The 26,728-nt window shown below is 37.8% G+C and overlaps 1 protein-coding gene across 1 annotated transcript; it reads left to right on the plus strand.

Annotated features, from left to right (window-relative positions):
* The first annotated feature begins 2,692 nt into the window (after window positions 1-2,692).
* LOC140172500 (uncharacterized) lies at window positions 2,693-26,728 on the plus strand. The gene is made up of 12 exons (XM_072195646.1): window positions 2,693-2,822; window positions 5,729-6,001; window positions 6,239-6,370; window positions 6,954-7,103; window positions 7,819-8,022; window positions 8,458-8,491; window positions 10,824-10,968; window positions 20,892-21,005; window positions 21,845-21,904; window positions 24,092-24,235; window positions 25,016-25,126; window positions 26,391-26,728. Exons 1-12 carry the CDS (start codon window positions 2,693-2,695, stop codon window positions 26,604-26,606), a joined length of 1,713 nt encoding a protein of 570 aa, XP_072051747.1. The 3' UTR covers window positions 26,607-26,728.

Consider the following 26,728-nt stretch of genomic DNA (forward strand, 5'->3'; position numbering starts at 1 on the left):
ATAAGAAAAATATGAAGTGACTGGCATGCCAACAATCATGACAATAGGCAACATGAGCATACCGAGCAGCCCTATAAAAAAACTCATTTATTACACCAAAGTGGCACTGGCCAGAGTCATATGTACACCCAGGGACCTGGTGTACACCATCAGTTTTATCCATAAATTAGGCCTGCAACTTTAAAGACCTATCATTTGCATCTAGGCTTAGGCCCTACTTAGTACTGCTAGTGGCTACACTACAGACATGACAGACTCAGTTCTCAGTTAATCCTAAATTGTGGGACCTCGTGAGTCGTGACCTTATGTGCTTTCTAAAGTAAACATAGTCCTATAGAAAAAATATTAAATTTGTGTACATCGCGGAACATTCAACTACGCTTGTTACTCCGCGACTAATCATGCTAACTACACGCGCGTACAACGCTACTCTACGCGTCCATATTAGCGAGGCTATCTGCGTATTACTAATACGCACAGCCACGCAAAGAGTATGTTCCACGATGTACACGAATTTGATCATTTTTCTTAAGTAGTTCAACTTGTTCAAGATTGGTCTATAAACAGATTCCGTGGGGGGGGGGGGCCTTCAGAAAATTTTCTGCTGTCTGGGAACTTATGATAAGTGCTGGAAATTTTCTGTGAAATAACCGAAATAGGCCTATGTGCGCATAGCGAACATCACGAGCGCGAAGCGCGAACTCCTAACGGCCAGGGTCCAGGGTTTAGATGCTCTCTCGTGCAATCTGAGCCTTTTTTTTTTTTTTTTTGCATTTTTTTTTCTGTGACCTCTGTGACCTTTCTGGGAACGCCGTTCCCGCGGTTTTTGGAGGCCTGGCGGGCACTCAACTTTGGAAGTCAGGGGCGTAGCCAGCTTTCTTGGTCGGGGGAAAAATAAAATTTCAGGGGCACAGCTGAAATTTTTTTTTAGAGAGACTGTCTTCGAGCTTCCAAAAAAGGCTTTATTGGGACGATGTGTGCGCATGCCGCACGTAGCATGCAAAAAAGTTGAATTTGACACTATTTTTGCCCATGATCGGGATGAAAATGGCTAAATATTCTGACAATGTGCGTAGCTGCACACGCAGCGCGCAAAAATGTTGTATTTTGGCCCATGATCTGGGTGAATTTTGATGGAAAAGGGGCTCCTTGCCCTTTTTCTTTTCCTTTGCCCTCCAGATTTTCTCTTTCATTTTTGGTGAGAGGGGATCATTTTTCATTCATTTTTGGTCAGAGGGGGCAGTCTGCTGGCTACGCTACCAAGTGATGGGATGGGTATGTGCCTACCGATGTCGCAAAGTCAGGGCCTATCAGTAGGGTGGTCACATGAAAATTTCAAACCCACCCCTGGAATTACTTTTTCTGTCAGGATTGTTCCTGCTGCAAAATGATTTAAAAAACCTTTTGAATCAACTCAATCGGACAATCCATTGCGAAGATACAGCCTTTTAAAGATTCACAAAATTGGCCATTTTTACCCCATTTTTAGGAAAATCCTGATTTTGTCATAAATTTGCATATGAAGCGATAATTGTGGGAATAAAGCCAAAGAAGGCATGAGATGTATTGTTTTTGTTTATTTAAGGCCGTGTAAAATTAATATTTTGGTTCTCGTCCCCTCCCTCCTCAATTTCTGGGATTTGTCAATTTTTTTATTTTTTTTTTATAGATTTTTCAATTTTTTTAGACTTTGGAATGATTTATGAAATCTTCATACATATAAATAAGTTTATTAGAGAACAAGCATCACTTCCAAGTCTTTTTGTGGTACAAATTATATGGAATTCAAAATGCCCAAAAGTTTTCCAACTGCTGCAGAATCTGTTACAATTTCCACCATACATTTGTGTATGTAGGCAGGGGTACACACAATAGCTAGCATTGTGGCCACCCTACTATCAGTACAAAATATTGTTTTAAAAAACAGGGTTCATTGGGTACGGTACAAACAAAATGAAAAAGGGGGAGTCATTTGGGTATAATGTAATTTCAAAAAAGAGGTCATCGCTTGGAAATTTTGAAAAAAAATGGAGCAAAATTCTATTTTTTGTTCCAAATTTACAATTTCTACATTATTTTGTGGCATTTTGATGACACAATTTTGAAAAAAAAGGGGGTCATTGGGTAGCCGTACAGCCTGACAGGTTTAATAAATTTGCAGGAGCCCATTCTGTTGATCACTTGTCATGCTTTAATATGTTGATTTTTTCAAAAACTTCTTTTATATACCGGTACTTTTCCAGGACTTTCACTGTAATATTGATACCGTACTTTACTTTTTGCCAGGTGCAGGAATCACCAATCAATCAATACTGTGTCTAGCATTCCAAGCCCCTGCTCCCAAACTTATAAGACCATGCTGACCTAAACAGGGATGTCACCAGGACCAAAAAAGTAAAGCGTAGCGAGCGAAGCTCTCGCGCCTCGCACAATGATCTTTTTAGTGAACGCTAGGAATCTGGGAATAGGCTTTGAGGGTACCACCCCCTATTTTTTTTTTGTGAGTGCCGGACGACCCTGTCCGGCGTAGTGACAACCCTGGACCTAAACATATTTTCTAATATTCCCAAACCCTTCCATAGTATAATAGTTGAGGAAGCATGTGCCTAAAATAAAATAATAGCCTAAAACACAATGTTGTATGTTTTTAATGCAAATTGATCTTTTCAGGATTATCTTCTAGGATTCAGAAATGGAGGTGAAGCTCAAGTACCTTATTGTGATCTTAGTTGTATCATTATGTGTTGAACAAGGAACATCACCTACACCTGAGCCTGAGCCAGAAGGAACTCCAGAGCCAGAGGGGGAACCAGAACCTGAAGGTACGAAGACCATTAGTGGAGTCACCCCATCATAAATTCCTGGTGCTGCCTTTGCAAAAACCATAGAAATAAGTGATTGTGGCAGGACTGGATTACCAGTGCTTCAATTAATGCTAAATTAGATTATGGGTTTCATATATTTTCATAACTAAATGATTGTTTACCCAGTAAACACCCAACGTTTTACAGAAAATTTTAAAAGTCAGGTTATATAAAGGGAATAAAAACGTTTCAATAACATTCAAAAACATTTTTCAAAACATTGATGCAAAGCATTCTAATAGAATGTTATTTAGATGTTGACAAAATATTTTGAAAAAATGTTTGTCCAAAATATTTTACAATAATAATATTTAAAATTCGGGGAGTGGACGAATGTGTCTCCCAATACTATGGCCTTAAAGGGGCATTTCACAAAATGTGCTCCCTCAATTTTGGTCAAAGTCAAGTTTTTAACATGTATTCATGCAATGCTTGTCCATACATTAATCAGCATGTGAAATAGTTAGGCTTTTAAAATCAGTATCTTTCATGTAAAATCGTAAAAAGGAGAACAAGCTAATACAGCGCTCACACTCACGTCTCATATTTAAAATTTTATAGATTTTGTCCACTAAATTACTTTTTGGTAGTTTCATCTTCTGAGAATTCAATCTATCACAGGCATGAGATTTTTCAATTCAGCTGATCAGCTGAATTCAGCTTTTTTGACTATTCAAATTTACGCATTTTTATTTATTTTTAGCCCTATTTTGGGGTTTCAGCTTTATTGTTCTACTTCAGCTTTTTCAAGTGAAGTCACTCTCATGCTTGCTATCAAACTGATTTGATTTTCCCAAGAAATCTCTCAAGAGCCCCGTTAATAACTTTCATATTCGTAATCAGCACAAAAACTTCATAAATGGGAATCACTCTTTGGTGAAGTTTGCTACATTACACATAATTATCCCACACTCAATATTGTGTGCATTTTGTGCAAGGAAACAGTTGTAATAACCCAAATCAATCTACCAGGGGCGGATTTAAGTGGGGATGCCCCCCCCCCAAATTTTTACAGTGTGGCACCTGACTTTGTGTGGGCACCAAGCCGCGGCGGCTCGGCGCCCCACTTTTGAAAATTCCTGGATCCGCCGCTAACTATTAACCAAATGATCTTGGAGTTGGCATAATTATTTAAAAGCCATAAGGCTAATGAAAGTCAAAATCAGTTTCCCGTTACATTATTTTTCATGACTGTGTAGGTGACCATTTCATTATTCATTATTCATTATTTTATACCATTTCATTATTGCATCTGTTACAGGTGTAAACCAATAACTACCCATGTATACATGTGATAAATCACAGTTTGTAGTTTACAGATGTAGTTTACTACCACATGAAGGTGACTGTACAACTATTATCAAAAGTTTCACAATATTTTTTTACGGGATGAGATCAGAGCAGATCAAAAAATGCGGGACAGATAATTGAGTAGGTATTCATTAATAATTCATTATTAACCATATACCATGCTCCTACTGCAAAGAAAATCTCTGAAAATCAACAGAAATAGATTTATGATATATTTAAAACCACAATTATTTATTTGAATGTTAAAGTTTGTTAGAAATCAACATTTTATTCAAAATAATGAAATATTTGGCCAGCAAATTGTTTTGAGCGGAGTAGGGTAACGGGAAACTGGGAATCGACTTTCATTAGCCTAAGGTATGATTTCCATAATATTTTAAATGTGTTTAAAATGCCTTTAACTCAACAAATAATTTCTTTAAGGGCAGAGTAATGGGAGAGAACATGGACCTTTTCGAGCATCATTATTTTTTAATTGTATGTCGAAAGTATATAAAACTATACATTTTTGGAAAGGAAATGAGTCAAGGAATTCCATGGTGACGTCAGATTTGTTCAAAAATCTCAAGTTTTTGAAAAAATCACAAAAATGCACTTTTTTACCCCAATTTTTTTGTGACAAGTTAAAAAAAAATCCGTTCGGAGTAAAAACTTTTTAGTTAGTTTTTCATGGAGAAGAGACATGAACTTAGGGAAGGTTTTTTTAATTTTTTTGAAATTTGTCTTATTTTTCAAAATATTGCAAAAAACATGTGAAAAAAACTATTTTGTCACTCTATTAAGCTAAAATTGCACATAATGGTGTATATTTTTGTTTAAAACAAATATTTTGAAAAATTAGAAAACCATCCCTAGACTTTGATGTGCTCTAAACGATAGTGCAAAATGTTTACCTTTTGCTTGCATATTTTTCGAGTTATCTTGTCACAAAAATTGTGCAATATTGTCAAAAATGAACTCTGAGAAATCGACGTTTTAGTAAAAAATGTCAAAATTATGCACAAAACGTCCTTATATTTTAAAACGGTAAGACTTTCACGCTTGTAAAAGCTGTATCTGGTGCATGGTCTAAATATGCATCTTATTGCACCAATGAATCTATAATGTCTGCTTTTAGTGCGCCAAAATCCAAAATAATTAAAAAATCTAAGTGGCTTTTTCAGTGCAAATTTTTGTTTTGTTTACATCACATTTGCTGGCGTTAACAACATACCGAATGCGCCTTGACTGCGTCGGACATACGCCAAGAGAATTGCGCCACACACGACGCTTCGCTGCAGTAATCACAATATTTCGCATTCACAAGCATTTCTGACTCATTATTTCCGCCAATTTACTAAGCTGTCTTGAGCCATGTGACATTTTAGAGTTGAAAGGAGTGAAATAAATCAAGCAAAAATACAAGTAAATATTAGGAAGTTGTATTTTTGTCAGTTTCAAGTGAAAGAATACATGTTAGTGTTGATAAATATCAAGAAATCTCAAATTCGGGCGTGATCGAATGTGTCTTCCATTACTCTGGCCTTAAGTGTATTAAATCCTTATGTGTGTAGGCACACCAGAACCAGAGGGAGAACCTGAAGGGGAACCAGAGGGAGAACCTGAAGGGGAACCAGAACCAGAAGGGGAGCCTGAACCAGAGGGAGAACCTGAAGGGGAACCAGAACCAGAAGGGGAGCCAGAACCAGAGGGAGAACCTGAAGGGGAGCCAGAACCGGAAGGAACACCAGAGCCAGAGGATGAACCTCCTACCTTTTCAGAAAGGAGGCCGCCACCGGCAGCATTGTTACTTCCACCAATCTTGCTGATGGCTATCATCGTAGGAGGTCAGTAACCATTTATTAATAGGCTAAAAAATGGTGAGTCAGAACCTGAAGGGGAGCCAGAACCAGAAGGGAACCCAGAACCGGAAGGAACACCAGAGCCAGAGGATGAACCTCCTACCTTTTCAGAAAGGAGGCCGCCACCGGCAGCATTGTTACTTCCACCAATCTTGCTGATGGCTATCATCGTAGGAGGTCAGTAACCATTTATTAATATAGGCTAAAAAAATGGTGAGTCAGAACCTGAAGGGGAGCCAGAACCAGAAGGAACACCAGAGCCAGAGGATGAGCCTCCTACCTTTTCAGAAAGGAGGCCACCAGCAGCAGCATTGTTACTTCCACCTATCTTGCTGATGGCTATCATCATAGGAGGTCAGTAACCATTTATCAATAGGCCAAAAAATGGTGAGTCAGAACCTGAAGGGGAGATAGAACCAGAAGGGGAACCTGAACCTGAAGGGGAACCAGAGCCTGAGGGAGTGTCAGAGCCAAAGGATGAGCCTCATGTCCAAAGTCATGTTCATATCTGTCTTCTAAATGACTTCTAACAAGTAAGTGAATTCTACCAAAGTTGACAATGTGGGCTTTGTCCATTAATATGTTATGTTATGAGTTTGTCAGAATCTTTTTCACGCAAAGTGCCACAAAAGTAAGCCCTTGAAGAGTAAATGATATGAGAGCGACATTCACCCTTATACCGTAAATGTTCGCCTAATATTGCAGTAATGGTCTGATTGGTCTCCCTTGACATAAGTGGAATTTTAGGCACAACCTAAAAGTGCCCTCCCGTAAAATTCCCACCAGCAAATAAGGGCACGGAACCTTAATTCTTGTTGACATTTCACAGGAGGAGGGAGCTCTCTTTTTTCACATGAAATTTACCCCAAGGCAAAGTAGCTCAGGTGTGCCATTAGGCGAACGTTTACGGTACTTAATTTATCATATTTTTCTTCAGGTCTGGCATTTTTGGTAGTTCAATCATGGATTAATCGAAAGACAATGCAGAACCACATAAGAGAGCAGTACTTGGCGCAAGCAAGTGTAAGCTTACATAGCCATCATCCACAACAAGCCGATTCAGGACAAGTTAATGACAAAGATGCATGTAAGTAATCTTGTTTGTCTCCCTCTTAGCTCCTCTTTATGTTGGTATTTGAATAAATTAATTAATAAAACCAATACAATTACCAAATAGAGTGTAACTTGCTAGACTTCAGTCCAGCTCTTGTTTACTGAGTTTAGGGTTAGGGTAGGGTCGTCTTGTAATAAGAAAAGTAGAGTTGCACCCTATTCGGCAATCGCTCCTTTCTTTCTATGTTTATATATATCTCCATTTTCTCCTCCAATTTAGTCCTGTGTTTACCTTTTATAGGCTATCTTTACTCAATTTAACAAGACACACACAGATTTACCAAAAATGCAATCACATCTGTTTGTGATGAACGAACAAACTAAAGGACAGACCTATTGCTTAAGCTGGCTTGGCTGCTAAAAAGGATGCAAATTGAGTTTCAAAGAGGGGATCTGAAAAGTTACCTAACTTTGTTTTTGTTCTGACTGGGGGTGGGATCATCACAGACAGTGGCGGCGCTATGGGGGGGGCAATTTTCCTCCAAATACTTTTCTTGCCCCCCAGTTTCCCCCCACTTTTGAGGCCAAACCCCATAAATTTAATACGTACATTTCCACTTTTTGTGGCAACTTTGTTGATTTTGCCCACCTGAAATTCAATTTCACCCCCCCACCGAAAAAAAATTCCTAGTGCCGCCACTGACCACACAGAGGCTACATTTGATAGATTTAATTGTCTTTTTATCTAGTTTTGACCACCAAGGATCTGAGTGTAATCAACATGATGCACACAAACTTCAACCATCCCTGGCAGCTATTTCTCATAGCCTGGCCTGCATTAGCATCCCTGGCATTCTGTCCTATGGTACTCTTCATGTATCCAGTGCTGGTGGAATTGTTCTGGCCAAAGGATCAATTTCCGAATGGAGCGCCTAATATTAATGATGCAATAGGTATGTTACAGTTATATTTTTTGGAACTTTTGTGTGAATAATGCTGGTTTCATATTATTGGTTGATATGTCATGCCGCAGTGGCAAGGAGCATGAAAGACTGACAGGGGCATTACACTTGAAGTAGGAATGGCTGATTTCTGTTTCCCTCTTGCCGGACCCTCTTGTTGAATAACCCCCCACCCCCGCCATCTATGTGTGAAGTTTCAAGTAGTAGGCCCCCCCCCCCTATGTTCATTGTTCAATCTCTTGTTGCAAATGTTCTAGTCAAATTTATGCTTGTCTCCCTCTTAATTGAAATGCACATGCATTCTTTACGATGAGTTTGGGGCCTCCCAATTTTGGCCTGGCCCAAGGCCCAAAAAAGGTAAATCTGGCCCTGCCACTGACAAAATGTAAACTAAAGTGGTTTTCTTTCTTCATTTCATTCATGCAGCATGCTTTCTAACCCCAGCTGGTCTTGTGTATGCGTAAGTATTACCATGATTACTTGTTTAAATTTTTCATTTATGACCGTTCTTCCGGGCCAATTAATCAGCCAATTACGTGAAATAAATATTTATGCTTAAACATGAAGAAGTACATCAACGATTTTGATTAATTTTGTTTGGACACCATGTTGGTACGCTTCGCCCTGGGAACGTCATGTTACTGACGACCTGTGATGTACCAACAATCCATGATTTCTGTATTATTATTATCATTGTTGTTATCATTATTATCAGAACCATCATTAATAATAATAATGATAAATAATAATAATAATAATGCATTTATAATGCGCTATCTATCTAGACAACCTATTCTGAGGCGCAAACACTGAACAATTAAATTTTAAAAACAGTCACATTATATTTGTAGAAGTCAATAATACTAGTAATAAGCAATCTAAAACAGATGAGTCTTTAAAGATTTGAAAGCATCACAAAACTGCAGATTCAAAGGAAGAAAGTTCCAAAATGTAGATGCAAAAGCATAGAAGGCCCGGTCACCAAAAGAAGAAGTAATCTGAGGAACACAAAAAATAGACGCTTATCCGATGATCTAAGGTCGTGTGATGGAATATATAAAAGTTCCCTGATATAAGAAGGTGCCATGTCATGGAGCGCTTTCCAGGTGAGAAGAAGGGAGTTTGAAATGAATGCGATACTGAACATGTCATGGAGCGCTTTCCAGGTGAGAAGAAGGGAGTTTGAAATGAATGCGATACTGAACATGTCATGGAGCGCTTTCCAGGTGAGAAGAAGGGAGTTTGAAATGAATGCGATACTGAACATGTCATGGAGCGCTTTCCAGGTGAGAAGAAGGGAGTTTGAAATTAATGCGATAGTGAACATGTCATGGAGCGCTTTCCAGGTGAGAAGAAGGGAGTTTGAAATGAATGCGATACTGAACATGTCATGGAGCGCTTTCCAGGTGAGAAGAAGGGAGTTTGAAATGAATGCGATACTGAACATGTCATGGAGCGCTTTCCAGGTGAGAAGAAGGAGTTTGAAATGAATGCGATACTGAACATGTCATGGAGCGCTTTCCAGGTGAGAAGAAGGATTTTGAAATGAATGCGATACTGAACATGTCATGGAGCGCTTTCCAGGTGAGAAGAAGGGAGTTTGAAATGAATGCGATACTGAACATGTCATGGAGCTGTTTCCAGGTGAGAAGAAGGGAGTTTGAAATGAATGCGATACTGAACATGTCATGGAGCGCTTATTTCCAGGTGAGAAGAAGGGAGTTTGAAATGAATGCGATACTGAACATGTCATGGAGCGCTTTCCAGGTGAGAAGAAGGGAGTTTGAAATGAATGCGATACTGAACATGTCATGGAGCGCTTTCCAGGTGAGAAGAAGGGAGTTTGAAATAAATGCGATACTGAACATGTCATGGAGCGCTTTCCAGGTGAGAAGAAGGGAGTTTGAAATGAATGCGATACTGAACATGTCATGGAGCGCTTTCCAGGTGAGAAGAAGGGAGTTTGAAATGAATGCGATACTGAACATGTCATGGAGCGCTTTCCAGGTGGGGAGAAGGGAGTTTGAAATGAATGCGATACTGAACATGTCATCATGGTCATGGAGCGCTTCCAGGTGAGAAGAAGGGAGTTTGAAATGAATGCGATACTGAACATGTCATGGAGCGCTTTCCAGGTGAGAAGAAGGGAGTTTGAAATAAATGCGATACTGAACATGTCATGGAGCGCTTTCCAGGTGAGAAGAAGGGAGTTTGAAATAAATGCGATACTGAACATGTCATGGAGCGCTTTCCAGGTGAGAAGAAGGGAGTTTGAAATGAATGCGATACTGAACATGTCATGGAGCGCTTTCCAGGTGAGAAGAAGGGAGTTTGAAATGAATGCGATACTGAACATGTCATGGAGCGCTTTCCAGGTGAGAAGAAGGGAGTTTGAAATAAATGCGATACTGAACATGTCATGGAGCGCTTTCCAGGTGAGAAGAAGGGAGTTTGAAATGAATGCGATACTGAACATGTCATGGAGCGCTTTCCAGGTGAGAAGAAGGGAGTTTGAAATGAATGCGATACTGAACATGTCATGGAGCGCTTTCCAGGTGAGAAGAAGGGAGTTTGAAATGAATGCGATACTGAACATGTCATGGAGCGCTTTCCAGGTGAGAAGAAGAAGGGAGTTTGAAATGAATGCGATACTGAACATGTCATGGAGCGCTTTCCAGGTGAGAAGAAGGGAGTTTGAAATGAATGCGATACTGAATTGTAAACCAATGCAGACGTGAAATATGATGGGTGAAATATAATAATTATTACATGTTTTTTCTGTCTTAATCCAGGACATCTTTTGGATTTTCTTACCAGTCTGCATTGCAAAAACAGAAAGATCTGCTGAGCATTGTGTCTCATGAAATCAGTCTTCTTGACCAGGTCATGATTCTTGCTACTCAAATCACAGGCATTACAGATAAGAATCGAGCAGAGGTGAGAACTAGATAGAGGGCTTATATTTGTACACAAATACGGCTATACCCGCTCCCCGCATGTTATCGGCGTACCCAAATTTACAGTCCTTAATATTTGCTGAGGACTTAAAATAAAGAAACTGTAAAAAGTCGCCCAATTGGGCGGAAAATGTATAAAATGTGAAAGTCCAAGTCACAAGCTTTAATTTAATGTAGGTTGCAATCTCGTAGCACTTAAAATAAAGAAATTGTAAAAAGTCCCCTCCCAGGGAGTAGTCTCTCTTACTCTCCATAGGTTGCTGTTGTCAGTCTCTCTTATTCACAGTGAGGTTATGCAATATGATAAGGGGAAAACTGTTCCAGAGGGAGTATGTAAATTAAATGGAACAGCCATTTCAGAGGGAGTATGTACATTAAACGGAACAGCCTATTTTGGGGTCATTTCAGAGGGAGTATGTAAATTAAATGGAACAGGCAATGGGTATATAATTTCACTGGAACAGTCTTAACGCTTCACGCTGGTATTTTCAATTATTATATTATAATACGGATAGATCTGTCTGTTTAGTCCTACGTGTGGGGGTGGGTGGGTGTGTGAGTGTTAGTAACAATATAATTCTCAGGTGCAATCTGTGTACCATTTCTGAGCCTGGAAGCTGTTTTATTTGATGAGAAACGGCCGGCCCTTTGTTTTAACATTTGGGGCCCTGGGGCCCATAACATTTGACTTATGAGGCCCATGTACATATGTTGAAGTATAATTCTCAAGTGCTATCAGTAGACTCAAGCTGGGCACTGTAGCTGCTTTATTTACTGAGCAACGGCCGGCCCTATGTTTTAGTGTTTGGGGCCCTGGGGCCCATATTCTGTGATATATGGGGCTTATATGTACATATTATAACAATGTAATTCTCAGGTGCAATCTATGTACAAACTGTAAGCCATAAAACTGCTTTATATGATGAGAAATGGCCGTTTTAACATTTGGGGCCCTGGGGCCCATAATATTTGACTTATGAGGCTCATGTTGAAGTATAATTTTCTAGTTCTATCAGTAGACTTAAGCTGGGCATTGTACCCCGGGATTCGAACCTGTGACCCCTCGCATGTCATGCAGAAGATCACCAACCTGTAGCCACATAGGTTACGCTGCCCCAGGCAGCGTTTCCCTGGGTATATATGACTTAGGCCGATTGCATGATGACATAAAATCAATAATATGTTATGTAAAATGTCTGGTGGAAATGTATTATCGATTTTATGTCATCAAGCATTCGTTAGAAGTTAATCATTAGTGGGAATAGATTAAATAAAAAAATAATGAAGACATGTTACATCAAATAGTCTACATCCACTAAAAAGTCTGTAGGGGCCTTAACTGCTCCATGAAATACGCGGAGGACTTCTGACTTTAGCTGCAGTACCCCAGTATGCAGTACTAACATCATCTCATGGTGGTATCCCACATCTACTGTTCAATGAGCTTATAAATACGGTCCATTGTAAATACACCTTTTCGCCAGCGTTAGCTGGCTATCTAATTCGGAGATCGTCTTTGTTTGCTAAAGAGATTACGGGTACTAGCATTGGTTTGAATTACTTTTATGAACTTTTTATGGTGAAAATATATAATAGACCTGTTATTGGATTTGTAAGAAAAAGAAAGTATGTTTTGCCGTTTCAACGAATGAAAACGAGTGAGAATTTCAAAAGTTATGGTTTGAAGGAAATATGACATTAAAAGTTCATGCCAGGCCTATAATATTTTCCACAGCATATCAACGAAAGAAAATTATAGAATCCTTGTTATCAGGCGTTCTTAGATTTACATTTGCAGACCTCCTGGAGATCAGCACAGCATGAGATGTGAGTGTATTGATAACATGATTAAAACCTTTATGGACGTAAAAGTCAAAGTAAAAATATCCTATATCCTGTATCGTTTTATGGATAAAAATGACTCAAAATGTCATTTATGAAATAATTTATATCTTAAACATCAGTTTTGTCTTTTCAACGGGAAAAATTGATGCAATTTCAGGGCCTATTTTTGATATGGGTATAATTTATATACATGTAGGCCTATTATAATTGAACAATATCAGTCTTTATACATTTTATAATGTGCTATATTAAGTATAAATTAAGCAATTAATATAAAATTAATGTGTATGTATAAGGCAAGTAGGATGGCAGTTTTTAGTCAATTAACTAAAACTGCATTTCTTTATATTAATAATGAGCTAAGGGTAGCCTAAAAGGCAGAAAAGACAAAAAGACAGAACAATTTGGAGTAATTAATTGACAGGAAGTTATAGGAGTTGTTTGGTTTGCTGTTTCTGTGTGCATGTTCTCATCATTGATGGTTTGGTGGACTGTCATGAAACATGATGGATCATAAAAAGAGTGATCCTAAAATGCCACCACCCAAACTAATTACAAGGCATCTTCTGCATTGAAGCTGGCTTTCCCTTTAAAGGGAATTTTTATTAGCTTTTAATATGCAACCTCTGAAGTAATTTGAACTCAAAACTAGGAATCGGATTGCTTTTGAGGTCCTAATGTGAGGTACAAAACACCATAATAAGATAATTGGACCACCCACGCCACCTTTGACAGTCAAGTTAAGAAGTGTCAACAAAAGTGGACCACTTTGACACACCAAGGTCACACAATTAATTTCCATGTTCACACACCACTCAATGCAAGAATGGCAGTGCCATGGGGCATGGGGAATGACCATCCCCTCCTCAGTCAAATCCAAAAATAAAACATTCGGGAACAAGATCAGCTCAGAAATGGTTTAATCGTGTGGTGTTTTTTTTCATTTTTTGGTCTATATCCACACCATATGAAATAATCGGACCACCCACCCAGCAAACACAAAAACGTTTTAAAAACATTTTAAATAAGTTATATTTTGGCTTTTGATTTAGGTAAAAACGTTTTAATAACATTAAAATGTCGGGTTATATAAAGGTCGTGAAAACACACTACAAAAATATTTTTAAATGTTTCAAAAATGTTATTGTAAACTATTTTTGCAAACATTTTTGCCAAATATTGTGTCAATACTTAAATAACATTATGTTAAAATATTTGAACCCAGCAAACACAGAAATGTTCTTAAAATGTTTTTTCAAAACCTTTTAATAACATTTAAATGTCGGGTTATATAAAGGTCATGAAAACGTTTTTAAAACGTTATTGAAAATATTTTGGGCAAACATTTTTCGCAAAATATTTTTTCAACCCCAAAATAACATTCTGTTTAGAATGTTTTGTATCAAGTTTTCAAGAATGTTTTTGGAATGTTATTAAAACGTTTTTATACCCTTTATATAACCCGACATTTAAACGCTTTTCTGTAAAACATTTTTGTTTGCTGAGCAGTAGATTATCAAAAATGTTTTTAAGGTTATGAAAACGTTTTATACTCTTAATATACCCTTTCTATAACCCGACATTTAAACGTTTTCTGACAACCTTTTATAACCTTTTGCGAATGATGTCGAAAACGTTTTGTGTTTGCTGGGCACCTGGTCAAGTTAAGAATTGTCAACAAAAGTGAACCATTTTGACATGCAAGAATCATGGTAGTGCCAGGGGGCATGGGGAATGACCCTCCCCAATTGTAGACTAAAACATCCGGGAACAAGATCAGCTCCAGAAACGGTTTAATTGTTTTTTTTATAATTTTTTGGTCTATATCCACACCATATGAAATAACCTACCTTTGATGGTCAAAGAATTGTCAACAAAATGGACCAGTTTGACACACCCAACGTCACCAAGTCACACAATTAATTTCCATGTTCACACACCACTCAATGCAGGAATGGCATTGCCAGGGGGCATGGCGAATGACCCTCCCCCAATTGTAGACTTACACCCTCCTCAGTCAAATCCAAAAATAAAACATCCGGGAACAAGATTAGCTCCAGAAATATTTAATCATGTTTTTGGTTTTTTCGCCAGCCCATCGGGCTGGTACCTATTTCTGGGATGGGGTCAGTTTGCTCAAGAGATTATTTTTTATTGGTATTGGAATGACTTTTGTTTAAAACTTTTGTGGTTGAATTTTTTTTAAATATTTTAATTCGATTTGTAAGGAAAAGTAAGTATGTTTTGCCGTTTCAAGGAACGAAAACGAGTGAGTATTACCAAAGTTATGTTTGAACTAATTATGACTTTAAAAGTTCTAGGTATAGGCAAATGTAACAATAATAGTTAATATATATAGCATCATATGGTCAGCAGAAGAAAATCTGACATCACCTATGATGTCATATCAGTGTCCTTGACCGGGGTCCTTACTCCTTGACCACTGAACAGCATGATATCATGTTGATACCAGATCTATCGAATCAAAATCTTCAGCATATGGCCGGATCATATCACAGATTCTCAACAATCTGTGATCATATGGACCATATTGATGTGAAAGTAGTTATCTATCATATCCTGTGTCGTTTTATGGATAAAAATGACTCAAAATGTTATTGATGAAATGGTTGCTATCCTAAACATCAGTTTTGTCTTTTCAACGGGAAAAATCCGATGCAAAATAAAGTTTTTAGGGCCTAGCTATAATATGGGCCTAATTTATGCATGTAGGCCTATAGTATTGAACAATGTACCCCATTTGACATGCACTTATAGATAAATAAATTGTCTTACTTTACTTTAAAAATTTTTTATTATAAATAAAATGACACATAACTATTTGATTCATAAAATTACATTCAACAAAATGATTGAAGAGAAAACACACAAGGCACTAGGCAGACTGTTATAGAATGGAGTATGTGAGATGCCATGTCCATAGCTTCGCAGGAGTTTCCGACTAGCAATCAACATGATCAGCACATTCAGAAAAACACAGTTTAAGAGTGAAGATTGTAGTGAGTAACCAGTCCTTTATAAATGTGCTGGCCACTATCTATTATAATATAGTAGGCTTAAACTATACATTGCGAATTAATTAAGTTATTTTAAAATAAAATGTACATGTAAGTTAACTCAAACCGGCAGTGTATATATCGAAAGCAGTGAAATCGGACATTCCTAAGCGAAGATATTGAGTTCGTAAGTTCTGGTATTACAAAATTGGAAATTGAGATATCGTGGGTAAAAAGCTGAAAAGACAAAAAAAAATCCAACAACAACAACAACAACAAAACAAACAGACCAGAACAATTTGGAGTACATGTAATGAATTAAAAGAGTTGACATGAGATTAGGAATTAATGTTTTTGCTGTTTCAGTGTGCATGTTCTCATCGTTGATGGTTTGGTGGACTGTCATGTAGATGTAAGCGTGATCCTAAAAATGCCTTTCACATTGACCAAAACTAATTACAAGACCTCTTCTACATTGAGGCTGGCTTTCCCTTTTAAAGGGAATTTTTATTTGGTCTATATCCACACCATATGAAATAATGGGACCACCCACCTTTAATGGTCAAGTCAAGAACTGTCAACAAAAGTGAACCAGTTTGACACACCCAATGTGACCAAGTCACACATTTAATTTCCATGTTCACACACCACTCAATGCAAGAATGGCAGTGCCTGGGGGCATGGGGAATGACCCTCCCTCAATTGTAGAATTGCACCCATCATCAGTTAAATCCAAAGATAAAACATCCCAGGGGTGCCACTGTAATGGTGAAGGGGGGTATCAGGCGCGTCCGTGGACTCATAAAAAGCACCCTAAACAAGTATTGCTGAGACTGAAATTTGCACCCCTAAACAAGTATAAGTAGCGTGATTTGCTACCCTAAACAAGTAGTTGTCTCTTCTCTAACCCTAAACAATTGATGCAATTATTACCCCTAAACAACACTAAGAAACAGGTGCTTTTAACCATAAAATAAGTAAGAAGCTCTTGCCTTGGTCAATTTTGGAAATAACTTGGACCAAAAACATGTTTTTGCTTCCTTTATTAAATAAATGCATGTTATGAAAAGCTTGAACATGTTGAATGTAAAAGTGTCAACTTCAAAGGTTCATAACTTGAAAACTGAGCCCCCTACGTACATATGAACTGTATAAGAGATAGAGCTCTTTAAAATAAAGCTTTTCTGAAAAAAATTGGACAGCGCTCCACCGTCTGACAGAGAAATTTAAGGTTTCCAAGAGCTTGCTTTTTAATCACAAGTCACTTATTCACAGAGGTTACCTATAGTAGGCCTACTCGTAGTAGCCTCCATTAAAACAATAGTTTAAGGATGCACAACTATGTTTTCTCAAAATTTGAGTTGGCAAAATCCCTAAAAATATAAGTCCTAAATTTATTAATTTATTCAATTTGGCAACTGGCTAAATTAAGAAAAACAAACAACCAGGTTTTGAATTTGGAGTTAATAGGACATCAGTAAAGTGGTCAAACATCGTTTTTGGTATTTATCAATTATTAATTTAAATGAATAGGACTGGCAACCCACTAATTTCAGAAAATCATTGATCAATACATCATTAAAACAGTCAAGTGTCAATGTCAATTAGAATACTATGATAGCAGTTGTCTATGCATATAAGAAAATATATATTAATGTGCCCGTGCTGCACCATGAGAAAGTCACGACAAAACAAAGTCGAAAACCATCTTGTAGGCTTATTCTTTTGCACAAATAGACCTAAATAGTTAACTAAATACCTTCAGAAGACAAAGCATGTGTGGCAGTTACATAGTTAATAAAAAATATTAATGTGCATGAAAAATCGGCAAGTTGCCAGAAAATCATTTCGGAAACCATCTTGTAGGCCTATTTAGTTTTTTTTAATGTGCATGCATCATGCGAAAGTCGGGAGAAAAACAAAGTGTAGGCTTATTCTTTTGCACCAATAGAGCTAAATAGTTAAGTTATATTTATATAGTTAAGCTATATAATAGTTAACTGAATACCTTCAGAAGACTAGCATTAGATGGTTAAGTAAAATATTAATGTGCATGAAAAATCAGCAAGTCGGATGAACATTATTTCGGAAACCATCTTGTACTCCTAGCCATATAATTTTTTTAATGTGCATGCATCATGCGAAAGTCGGGAGAATAACGCAGTCGGAAACCATCTTGTAGGCTTATTCTTTTGCACTTTTTAGAGCTTCTTTTTAGGGCTAAATATGATAATATCTTCAGAAGACATAGTATTAGATGGTTATTAAAATATTAATGTGCAGGAGAAAATTATTTCGGAAACCATCTTGTTGTAGGCTACAACAAGATGGTTTCCGTAGGCCTATTAAATAATTTTTTTTTATGTGCATGCATCAACGAAAGTCGGGAGAAAAATGATGTATATTTTTGCCAGTTTGGTATGGGTTAAGTGCCTAGCGTCGAAAGAATTGAGTCCGTTGGCAAAACCCCGAGCAAAACTACCCTAAGTGCGTAAGAGCTCCAAAAACATACCCTTTTACACCAATTTTACATGGATTTGATACCCTATTCGCGTTACGCACGTAACGTGCCCTAGTCTGAAAAAATACCCTTTTTACGTGAATTACGGACGCGCCTGATACCCCCCTTCACCATTCGAGTGGCCCCCCCGGGTAAAACATCCTGGAACAAGATTAGCTCCAGAAATGATTTAATCGTTTTTTTTTGGTTTTTTGGTCTATATCCACACCATATGAAATAATGGGACCACCCACCTTTAATGGTCAAGTCAAGAACTGTCACAAAAGTGGCCCAGTTTGACACCCAACGTCACTACCCAGCAAACACAAAACGCTTTCGACATCATTCGCAAAAGGTTATAAAAGGTTGCCAGAAAACGTTTAAATGTCGGGTTATATAAAGGGTATATTAAGAGTATAAAACGTTTTCATAACCTTAAAAAAAAAAAATTTGATAATCTACTGCTCAGCAAACAAAAATGTTTTACAGAAAGCGTTTAAATGTCGGGTTATATAAAGGGTATAAAAACGTTTTAATAACATTCCAAAAATATTCTTGAAAACTTGATACAAAACATTCTAAACAGAATGTTATTTTGGGGTTGAAAAAATATTTTGCGAAAAATGTTTGCCCAAAATATTTGCAATAACGTTTTAAAAACGTTTTCATGACCTTTATATAACCGACATTTAAATGTTATTAAAAGGTTTTGAAAAAAAAAGAACATTTCTGTGTTTGCTAGGTTCAAATATTTTAACATAATGTTATGTAAGTATTGACAAAATATTTGGCAAAAATGTTTGCAAAAATAGTTTAAAATAACATTTTTGAAAACATTAAAAAAATATTGTTGTAGTGTGTTTTCATACAAAACGTTTTAAAATGTTACCATGACCTTTGTATAACCCGACATTTTAAAACGTTTTTGTGTTTGCTGGGTAATAGCGTGTTTCTATTGGGACCATTTACCAGTAAAAAGACGGTAAAGGGATTAATTCTGCTCAATATAAACTGACCTTCCCCGCTATTTACCGGTAAACAGAGGCGAGTTTTTATCGGTAACGTTTTCCTTCTTGAGGAAGGAAAATAGCGGGGATGCTTACCGGTGAACGTCAATAGAAACTCACTCCGTTCTGATTGAATGCGCATACAGGGAAGAAAACGGAAGTTGAGTCGCGAAATTGACCTCTGCATCATCAATGAGCTAGCTTGTTTATGTATTATACCATTCCGTTTGCAAAAATTTGTAGGCCTAATCACATACAAATATTTGACTCACTTGCTATAAATAAAGTAAATGGAAGAAATATTCATAATGCATTATCCCTGCATTATACATATTATGCTAAATTTTTAACATGAGTTATGACCCTAGTAAAAGCCATGAAATAAATCAACAACAACAACAACAGCGGATGAATCCAGCTGTGCATGCGAAATAAATAGAAATCAACTCGGATCCGCGGCGGTGTGTGCTTCAGAATCAGAAGATTAGAAAGATTTCATGAATTTAATATTATGTTGTTGATGTTAAATGACTATTCACTAAAAAGAATATTAACTGAAATTAAACTGTGAAAGATTAAATTCTAAGACCTATTTTTTTGCGCGCAACAATACTGAGTACTCGCGTCGATATCACTGAGGGGATTTCAGAACGAATGAAAAAGCTAATAAAAAAACAGTCTTCAGTCTTCTTTTCTCGTGTTTGCTACCTCATTTTTAGCCAAACAATTAAGAAAATACTACAATATTAAAATCCACAATGCTTTGCGATTGACCCGGGGATTGACCCCAGTGCACGACCTTTCGCCGGCAAACTCAAGGTGTGTCAATTGACGCTGTTCATCAAGTGTTTACCGGTAAACAACGTGCAATGGAAACTGACCGTTATCCGCCTTTCGCCGCTATTTGAAGGCGAACAGTTTTACCGGTAAAATGCAGGGGACTCAATAGAAACATGCTATAAGTCACACAATTAATTTCCATTTTTTTGGGTCTTATTTCCGATTTTATGCATCATTTTGTGCAGATTGGCATGTGTGAATTTTGTAAATTTCATTTCATGATGTACCAAAACAAAAAATAAAAATGGCCAAAAAATAATAACTTTTTGTGATTTTCTCCATAATTGTTGTTTTTACACCAAATCTGTATTTATATTTAGATGCTTTGATGTCTTGCCTTTAACCAAATGTGATGTGATCAAGCAAAATGAGTCGGGTGTCTGGAATATTGACTTTGAAATATAGTCAATATTGGTATTCAACTTCCTTTGTATTTTATTGTTCTGAACAACACTAAAATGGCCATATCTCTGGAACTGGAAGTCTAGTTATAATGGGGGTTTCACCACAATAAAGCTCTCAGAATGGGTCTTGTAATGAGATTGAAAACTGAATTTGTATTTTGATCGACATCAGACTCATTTTGCTTGATCGCATCACAAATGTATACTTTCATATGTCTTGTGTACATTACAAAGTTATGGCAGTGCACAGCTGCCTTAAATCAATCCAATTTGTTTCCTTCTAATTACAGATCTTTCGTTTGGTGAAGGCTGAAGTTGTATCTGTCATAGGTCAGATACAAGGGCTCAGCCACATGAGTACCTTGGATTATAAAGAAGATTTGTCCAGTGGTCAAATATGGAAGGTAGGTACCATGTACCAGATATACATGGACACAGTGGCATGCATAAGAAAGAGGGGCTGGAGGAAATCCCTCCTTTTGTCAGCTGGAGGAATTGAAGATTTTTGGCACAACATTGGGAATGCTTTACATAGTTTTCCCATTGAGCAAGATATGCAAAACTGTAAAGCTTACATACCGTATTGTTTGTAATAACAAAGGGGGGCGTTTATTGGAAGTGAATTGTCAGTGAAAAAAGCTTAAAAATCGTGTTCAATTTCCCGATGGTGCTCCTATCAAAAGGAGGGATTTACACTATACATGATGGCGGCGCCCACGGAAAAGGAGATTATCGCGGGGAATACAACAAAATTACACCTGTAAGTGCATGGAATTAGTGAAATTCTACCATAATTAGGCAATGAAATGGATGGGAGTTGAGTCATAATAGGTTGTGTCCATTCAATTTAGCGATCGTGACTGACATGACTGATGCACGTTTTAAGCTTACCTACACGATATGTCATGGAAATGTTCGCATTTGTGTCATTTTTCACAGAAAAATTGGAGGGGGGCGTTTATTAGAGGGGGAGCGTTTATTACAAACAATACGGTAGATATGAAACTCAACTGATTTCATTTTGTCAAAAATAGTAGATATGCCAGTTTGTCATCTGAGCGATGATATGTTTCTGTATTTTTCATTCAATGACACCTCACAGCATTCTCAATGTTTCTGAGTATATGAATTATAATACTTAGTAGTATGTAGATTGGAGACAAGTTTTTATCCCACATTTGACTCAGATTTAATTGGAAAATATTGTGATTTTTGTTTGTTTCATCAATCTTATCATTAACAGGCAGTAAAGATATTCCAGACGTTGAAAATGAAAGGCATGCCTCTGAATAAAGGACTGATTGTAAGTAGTAACACTACAAGATTCCTATTGGGTAGACTTGATCCACCAGTCCTTCAACTGCTTACGCACGGCCATTTTATTCCGCCATTTTGAATAGTTTCGAGATCGGGGCCGAGGGACTCGCCTGCACAGGTACACTGTCGCCAAGGTACTTGGCTGGTAACTGTGCAGTACCAGGGGAGTACCAGTGTAGCATCACTGCTAGTGGGTCCTGTACAGTCAGTAAAAATTAATAGGTAAATTTTCACGGGAAAATTTTCTGGACACGTGACACCCATGGGCGCAGACATATTAGCATTATGGAATGTGATCTCGAGCACAGCAGGTGGTCTTCCAATGTATTTGAATAGGAAGAATTCCTCCTTTGATGCAAAATCAGTTACTTGTCCCAAGTTAATAATATTATGGTAAGAGTTTCCCTAGATAGATATTTTTTTCCGTAGGTAAATATTTTTGAAATTACTTTTTGATGATATTGTGAAGAAATTAAGACCATATAAAATTCAATAAATTTGCAATGCTCAAATTTCTATCAAAATTGCGGCCAAGAATACTATTCCAATTCAAAATTACTGAGACTTGTTTTGCGAGGTCACCGCCAGGGGTCAGGGATCAGGCTTGAGGTTACACTCACATTGATATGCATTGGTCATGTGTCCAGAAAATTTTCCCGTGGAAATTTACCTATTAATGTTGACTGACAGTAGCAGCATCATTGGTACTGTGTAGGTACTCTGTGTGTACCGGGCAGGTACCTTGGCAATGGTATACCCTGGGCCCGTAATGGGGTGAGGGGCGGACATACTCCCCTTTTTTGACCCAAAAAGACCCATTTGCAAGTATAGCGGATTTTATGCCTTTTCAGTAAAAAAAGTTCAAAATTTTGAAAAAAGTCGCTTTTTCAATGTCCAGCCCCCCAGTCCACTTTTTCCAAATCAACCCCCCTCAAATAAATCCTGTTTACGGGCCCGGGTGTACCTGTACAGGCAGCCCCAATAGGAATCTTTGAGGATCACACCACAAAATAGCTACATGTAGGCCTGAGACGAATATACCTAAATGTAGGTATATTTGTCTCAGATGTAGGCTTCCTATTCTTGATATGTTACTGAACAGTTTATAATATCGAAGATTAATTCGAATTAAACAATTCATTGATGTTTGCACTGGGTAGTAGCCATTACTGCCAGTAGACAGGAAGTCTAGAAAGTTGACCTCAATGCTGTGGGTGGTCATCCTGTGCTTTTGAATGAGACAGCAGTAACCTTGGCCAATTTTTAGACCAAATTTTGGATTTTTTCAGATTTTTTGTGAGAAGTTTTTGAGAACATAACAAGACTTTCCGACGCTCCGTCAATGGATTTTTATTTCTGCCGGTAAATATTTTCTAAATTAAGTTTTTCATAACATATTAAAAAGGCAGAGACTCCTGCTGTATAATAAATTAGCTAGGTAGTTTTGAGTAACCTTGATAAAAATTATCAAAAAAATGCCTATTCTTTTGTGTGTGTATTGTCCATCACCTGTCGTCTTGTGCCATGTTTAATGGTGCTGCACATGGCCACTCGATGAATTATTTAATTTGAATTAATCAATTTGATATTATAGACTGCTTAAGGGATCGGATAGCAACATTCTTACCAGATTTTCATGGACTGCTCATTTTTGCAAACATTCAAATAGATGACTCTATTTTTATTGAGTCAGTACACTTGCAAAAGTTGGTATTGATTTAGTACAAACATGCATATTACTTGTGTTATTGTGTCAACTACTGACAAAATGTTGTCCTTTATGGTAATATGTGATGCAATTACATAAATAAAGGAAGCAACAAGTTTTTCTAATCATCTGCTAATTACAAATTTCACAGATACAAAATAAGTAGTGGGCTGCCTATTTACTCTGATTGTAACCTATACTGTTATAGTCGTGTATGGTAATTAAAAGGGTGGGCTATAATTGTATCGTCTATCGATGGTATAAAAAAATGTAACTCTATCAGGGTTCAAAATTAGCCTCATCTCATAGCAAAGTTTATTTTCACACACATCAACCTGACTGGTGAAAAATAAAGGAGTCACAAACCAGATGTGAGGACTATCATTGCAACTTCAAATTGGTATACTGTAGGCATTCCGTGGGATTAAACTATATCCACTACAATTTTGATGTTTTCATCCACAGAATGACATCTTGAAAAACATGATCATGCTGAATGCAGCCTCAGCAGAACGGTATGAGATTATGGTGTCACAGATCCACCCATTGCAATGGCTGTTTCTAGAGACGCTTGGATTTTTCTCATTTGTTGGAGTCCTACTTATACAGGTACGTTCTGGTATACTGGTACTCTTGCTTGGCCAGATTTACATCAGAATGGGTCAATAGCTGCTATATAGACATTTGACATTTTTTCTGCATTCTATATTGTATATCTAACAATATGCCAACTGGCAGCTATCTACGAATAGTATGATACCTGGCAACTACTGCAGATGAGGTATTCTTGCACTTGTACTTAGTCCGACAAGTATGACCCGTTTTTTCTGACTGAAAATTTTGGCAACCCTGAGTCTGGATCTGCAAAAAGGATATTGAATGCCTGATGTATAATAATAGGGCCAGTGCTGCCGAGAGCCATTACCGGCCCGGGGCAATGGGAACGCACAGGCCCCTTTGATCAGTGTGTGGGGGTGTGTGTGTGGGGCGGGGGGGGGATTAAACAAAAACAAAATTTGACGTTTTATTGAAGTGCACACAACCTTGTTCTCGCAAAAGTCCATTTTCTGAAATAATGTAAACCGTAAAAGTTTTTGGCCTTACCAATTTGCTAAACTCAGTCATTTATTATAGATACTCAACAGAGCAAGTTCAAATCGCTTTTAAAGATGACGCGTCATTAACTCTAAAAAGACTATAATTCTGTTTGATTCCATATAGCATAAACACAAGGGTCCCCATTTCCCACCTCCTCAGGGGGCTTTTACTGAGCACTGATCATATTGGGCAAAAATATATGCAACTTCGGGCAAATAGTGACTTTTACACCACACCCTGGATAATAGACAAAAGCCACTGTTAGATTTTTGTATTCATTTGTCTCAACAGGCCGCATCATATAGGATGGAACTTGGCATGTGCATCATGACTGTCTTCTCCATTAGTATACTCTGCTATGTAGTCTCTGACCAAGACTCACCATTCAATGGATTCTTTAGGGTAAGGTGTTTGTTGTACATCATGCCAGTCTTCTCCATCAGTATACTCTGCTGTAGCCTCTGACCAAGACTCACCATTCAATGTATTCTTTCTGGTATATCTTAATACTAGCCCTATTCGCAAACCGCAACACCCCTTGAAAAGTGTGAGTAAAGCCAAGTTTGCAAAATGCAACACCCTTTGAATAGCGCAAGCAAAGAATGAGCCCTGTTTGCGATCTGGTCACGATGCCCCTTAAATATGAGCGAAACACCATTCGCAAAACATGATGCCCTCTGAAGTGCGAGCCAAGGCGAACAATCAATGTGCTGCTCTACTGAACTCTGAGTATTGGTCACCACTGAGTCAGTGCAAGGGTATGTTAGTGTTTTATGTGCATTCTCCAGTAGTACACTCTGTTATAATTGTAGTCTCTGACCAAGTCATGGCTTCGTTTTTACTGGGGGAAACAGGGGGCAAGAGTTCTGACTGGGGGGCATTTCCCCCACCCCCCTGGCACCGCCACTGTCTTTCAAAGCAAAACCACTGCGTATGCATGCATCCATCCCACATGACGCAATCACCCTAACTCATATATACACATTTTGTTGGCCACGCCAGTGAAACACCTGTGGTTACATTTCGCCGAAGGAAAGCTTAGCGCACACGGGTCCTGGGGTCGAAACCTGGGAGAAAACTCTAACTTTGTTCATCTACTTACCTTTTTTGTTCCTTCTTTCCTTTCCAAAAGCCTAAAACCAGTTTCATCATTAGGGTTAATAAAAGCTTGTGTCCAATGCATGGACCCATGTTCAGAACAGTCTTAGGCCTCGTATCCATAGGCTGTTCCCTTGTGGCGTGTGCCCTTGTTCCGTGCCATGTGACCTGCCACACAGACAATGAACCGTAGCGCCACTAAGCAAAACAAAGGTTCGTTGTCTGTGTGGCAGGTCACATGGGAAAAAAGTAAACACGGAACAAGGGCACACGCCACAAGGGAACAGCCTATGGATACGAGGCCTTATGCCCATCAAAACATGAGAATGTACTGGCTTGTACTATTGTATCAATATCGTTATTTATTGTATCAGCTTTAATTACCACAGTTAACCATGCTAATGTATTTACAGTAGTGATGGGGCCTCTCCAATCATACCAAATCAGCAATTACAGTAGTATTTCTCTACAGAAAATAGCAATATTAATTTTATCAATACAAAAAAAAACATGGTATTTTAGATTTCTTTTTTAATGTGATTTCATACATTGTTTCCATTCTTCCAAGGTGAATCTTGAAGCACTAGTGGATCTTATCCACAAGTCAGAGGACTGGTACATCATGGTACTCAATGGAGAGGATCCAATACAGATGATGTCCAGCAGCTTGGCAGAGAAGGTCTCAGAGGAGGAAAATGTGATTGAAATTCACACTGAAATGATGCCCAGCAGCTTGGCACAGGGTGAAGTGAATGAAAATGAGATTGAAATTCACACTATGTGAATGAGTGATTATGGTTAATAGTGGATATGCCGGGATTTTGAAATCAGGAGCGAGCGGGGTATCAAAAAGTGCCATATTTTAGACTTTTTTAAGGACTTTTTTGGCCATTTTGTCAAATTTTT

The sequence above is a fragment of the Amphiura filiformis genome, chromosome 16 (genome assembly GCF_039555335.1).
Source record: "Amphiura filiformis chromosome 16, Afil_fr2py, whole genome shotgun sequence".
Taxonomy (NCBI): domain Eukaryota; kingdom Metazoa; phylum Echinodermata; class Ophiuroidea; order Amphilepidida; family Amphiuridae; genus Amphiura; species Amphiura filiformis.

What these genes read in the sequence shown, in the direction of transcription:
- LOC140172500 (XM_072195646.1), top strand. Translation starts at nt 2,693, where the DNA reads ATGGAGGTGAAGCTCAAGTACCTTATTGTGATCTTAGTTGTATCATTA. An exon ending in GATGGCTATCATCGTAGGAG is followed by an intron (nt 6,002 to 6,238) that starts GTCAGTAACCAT and finishes ATGGTGAGTCAG; the next exon opens with AACCTGAAGGGGAGCCAGAA. An exon ending in CATTCAATGGATTCTTTAGG is followed by an intron (nt 25,127 to 26,390) that starts GTAAGGTGTTTG and finishes CATTCTTCCAAG; the next exon opens with GTGAATCTTGAAGCACTAGT.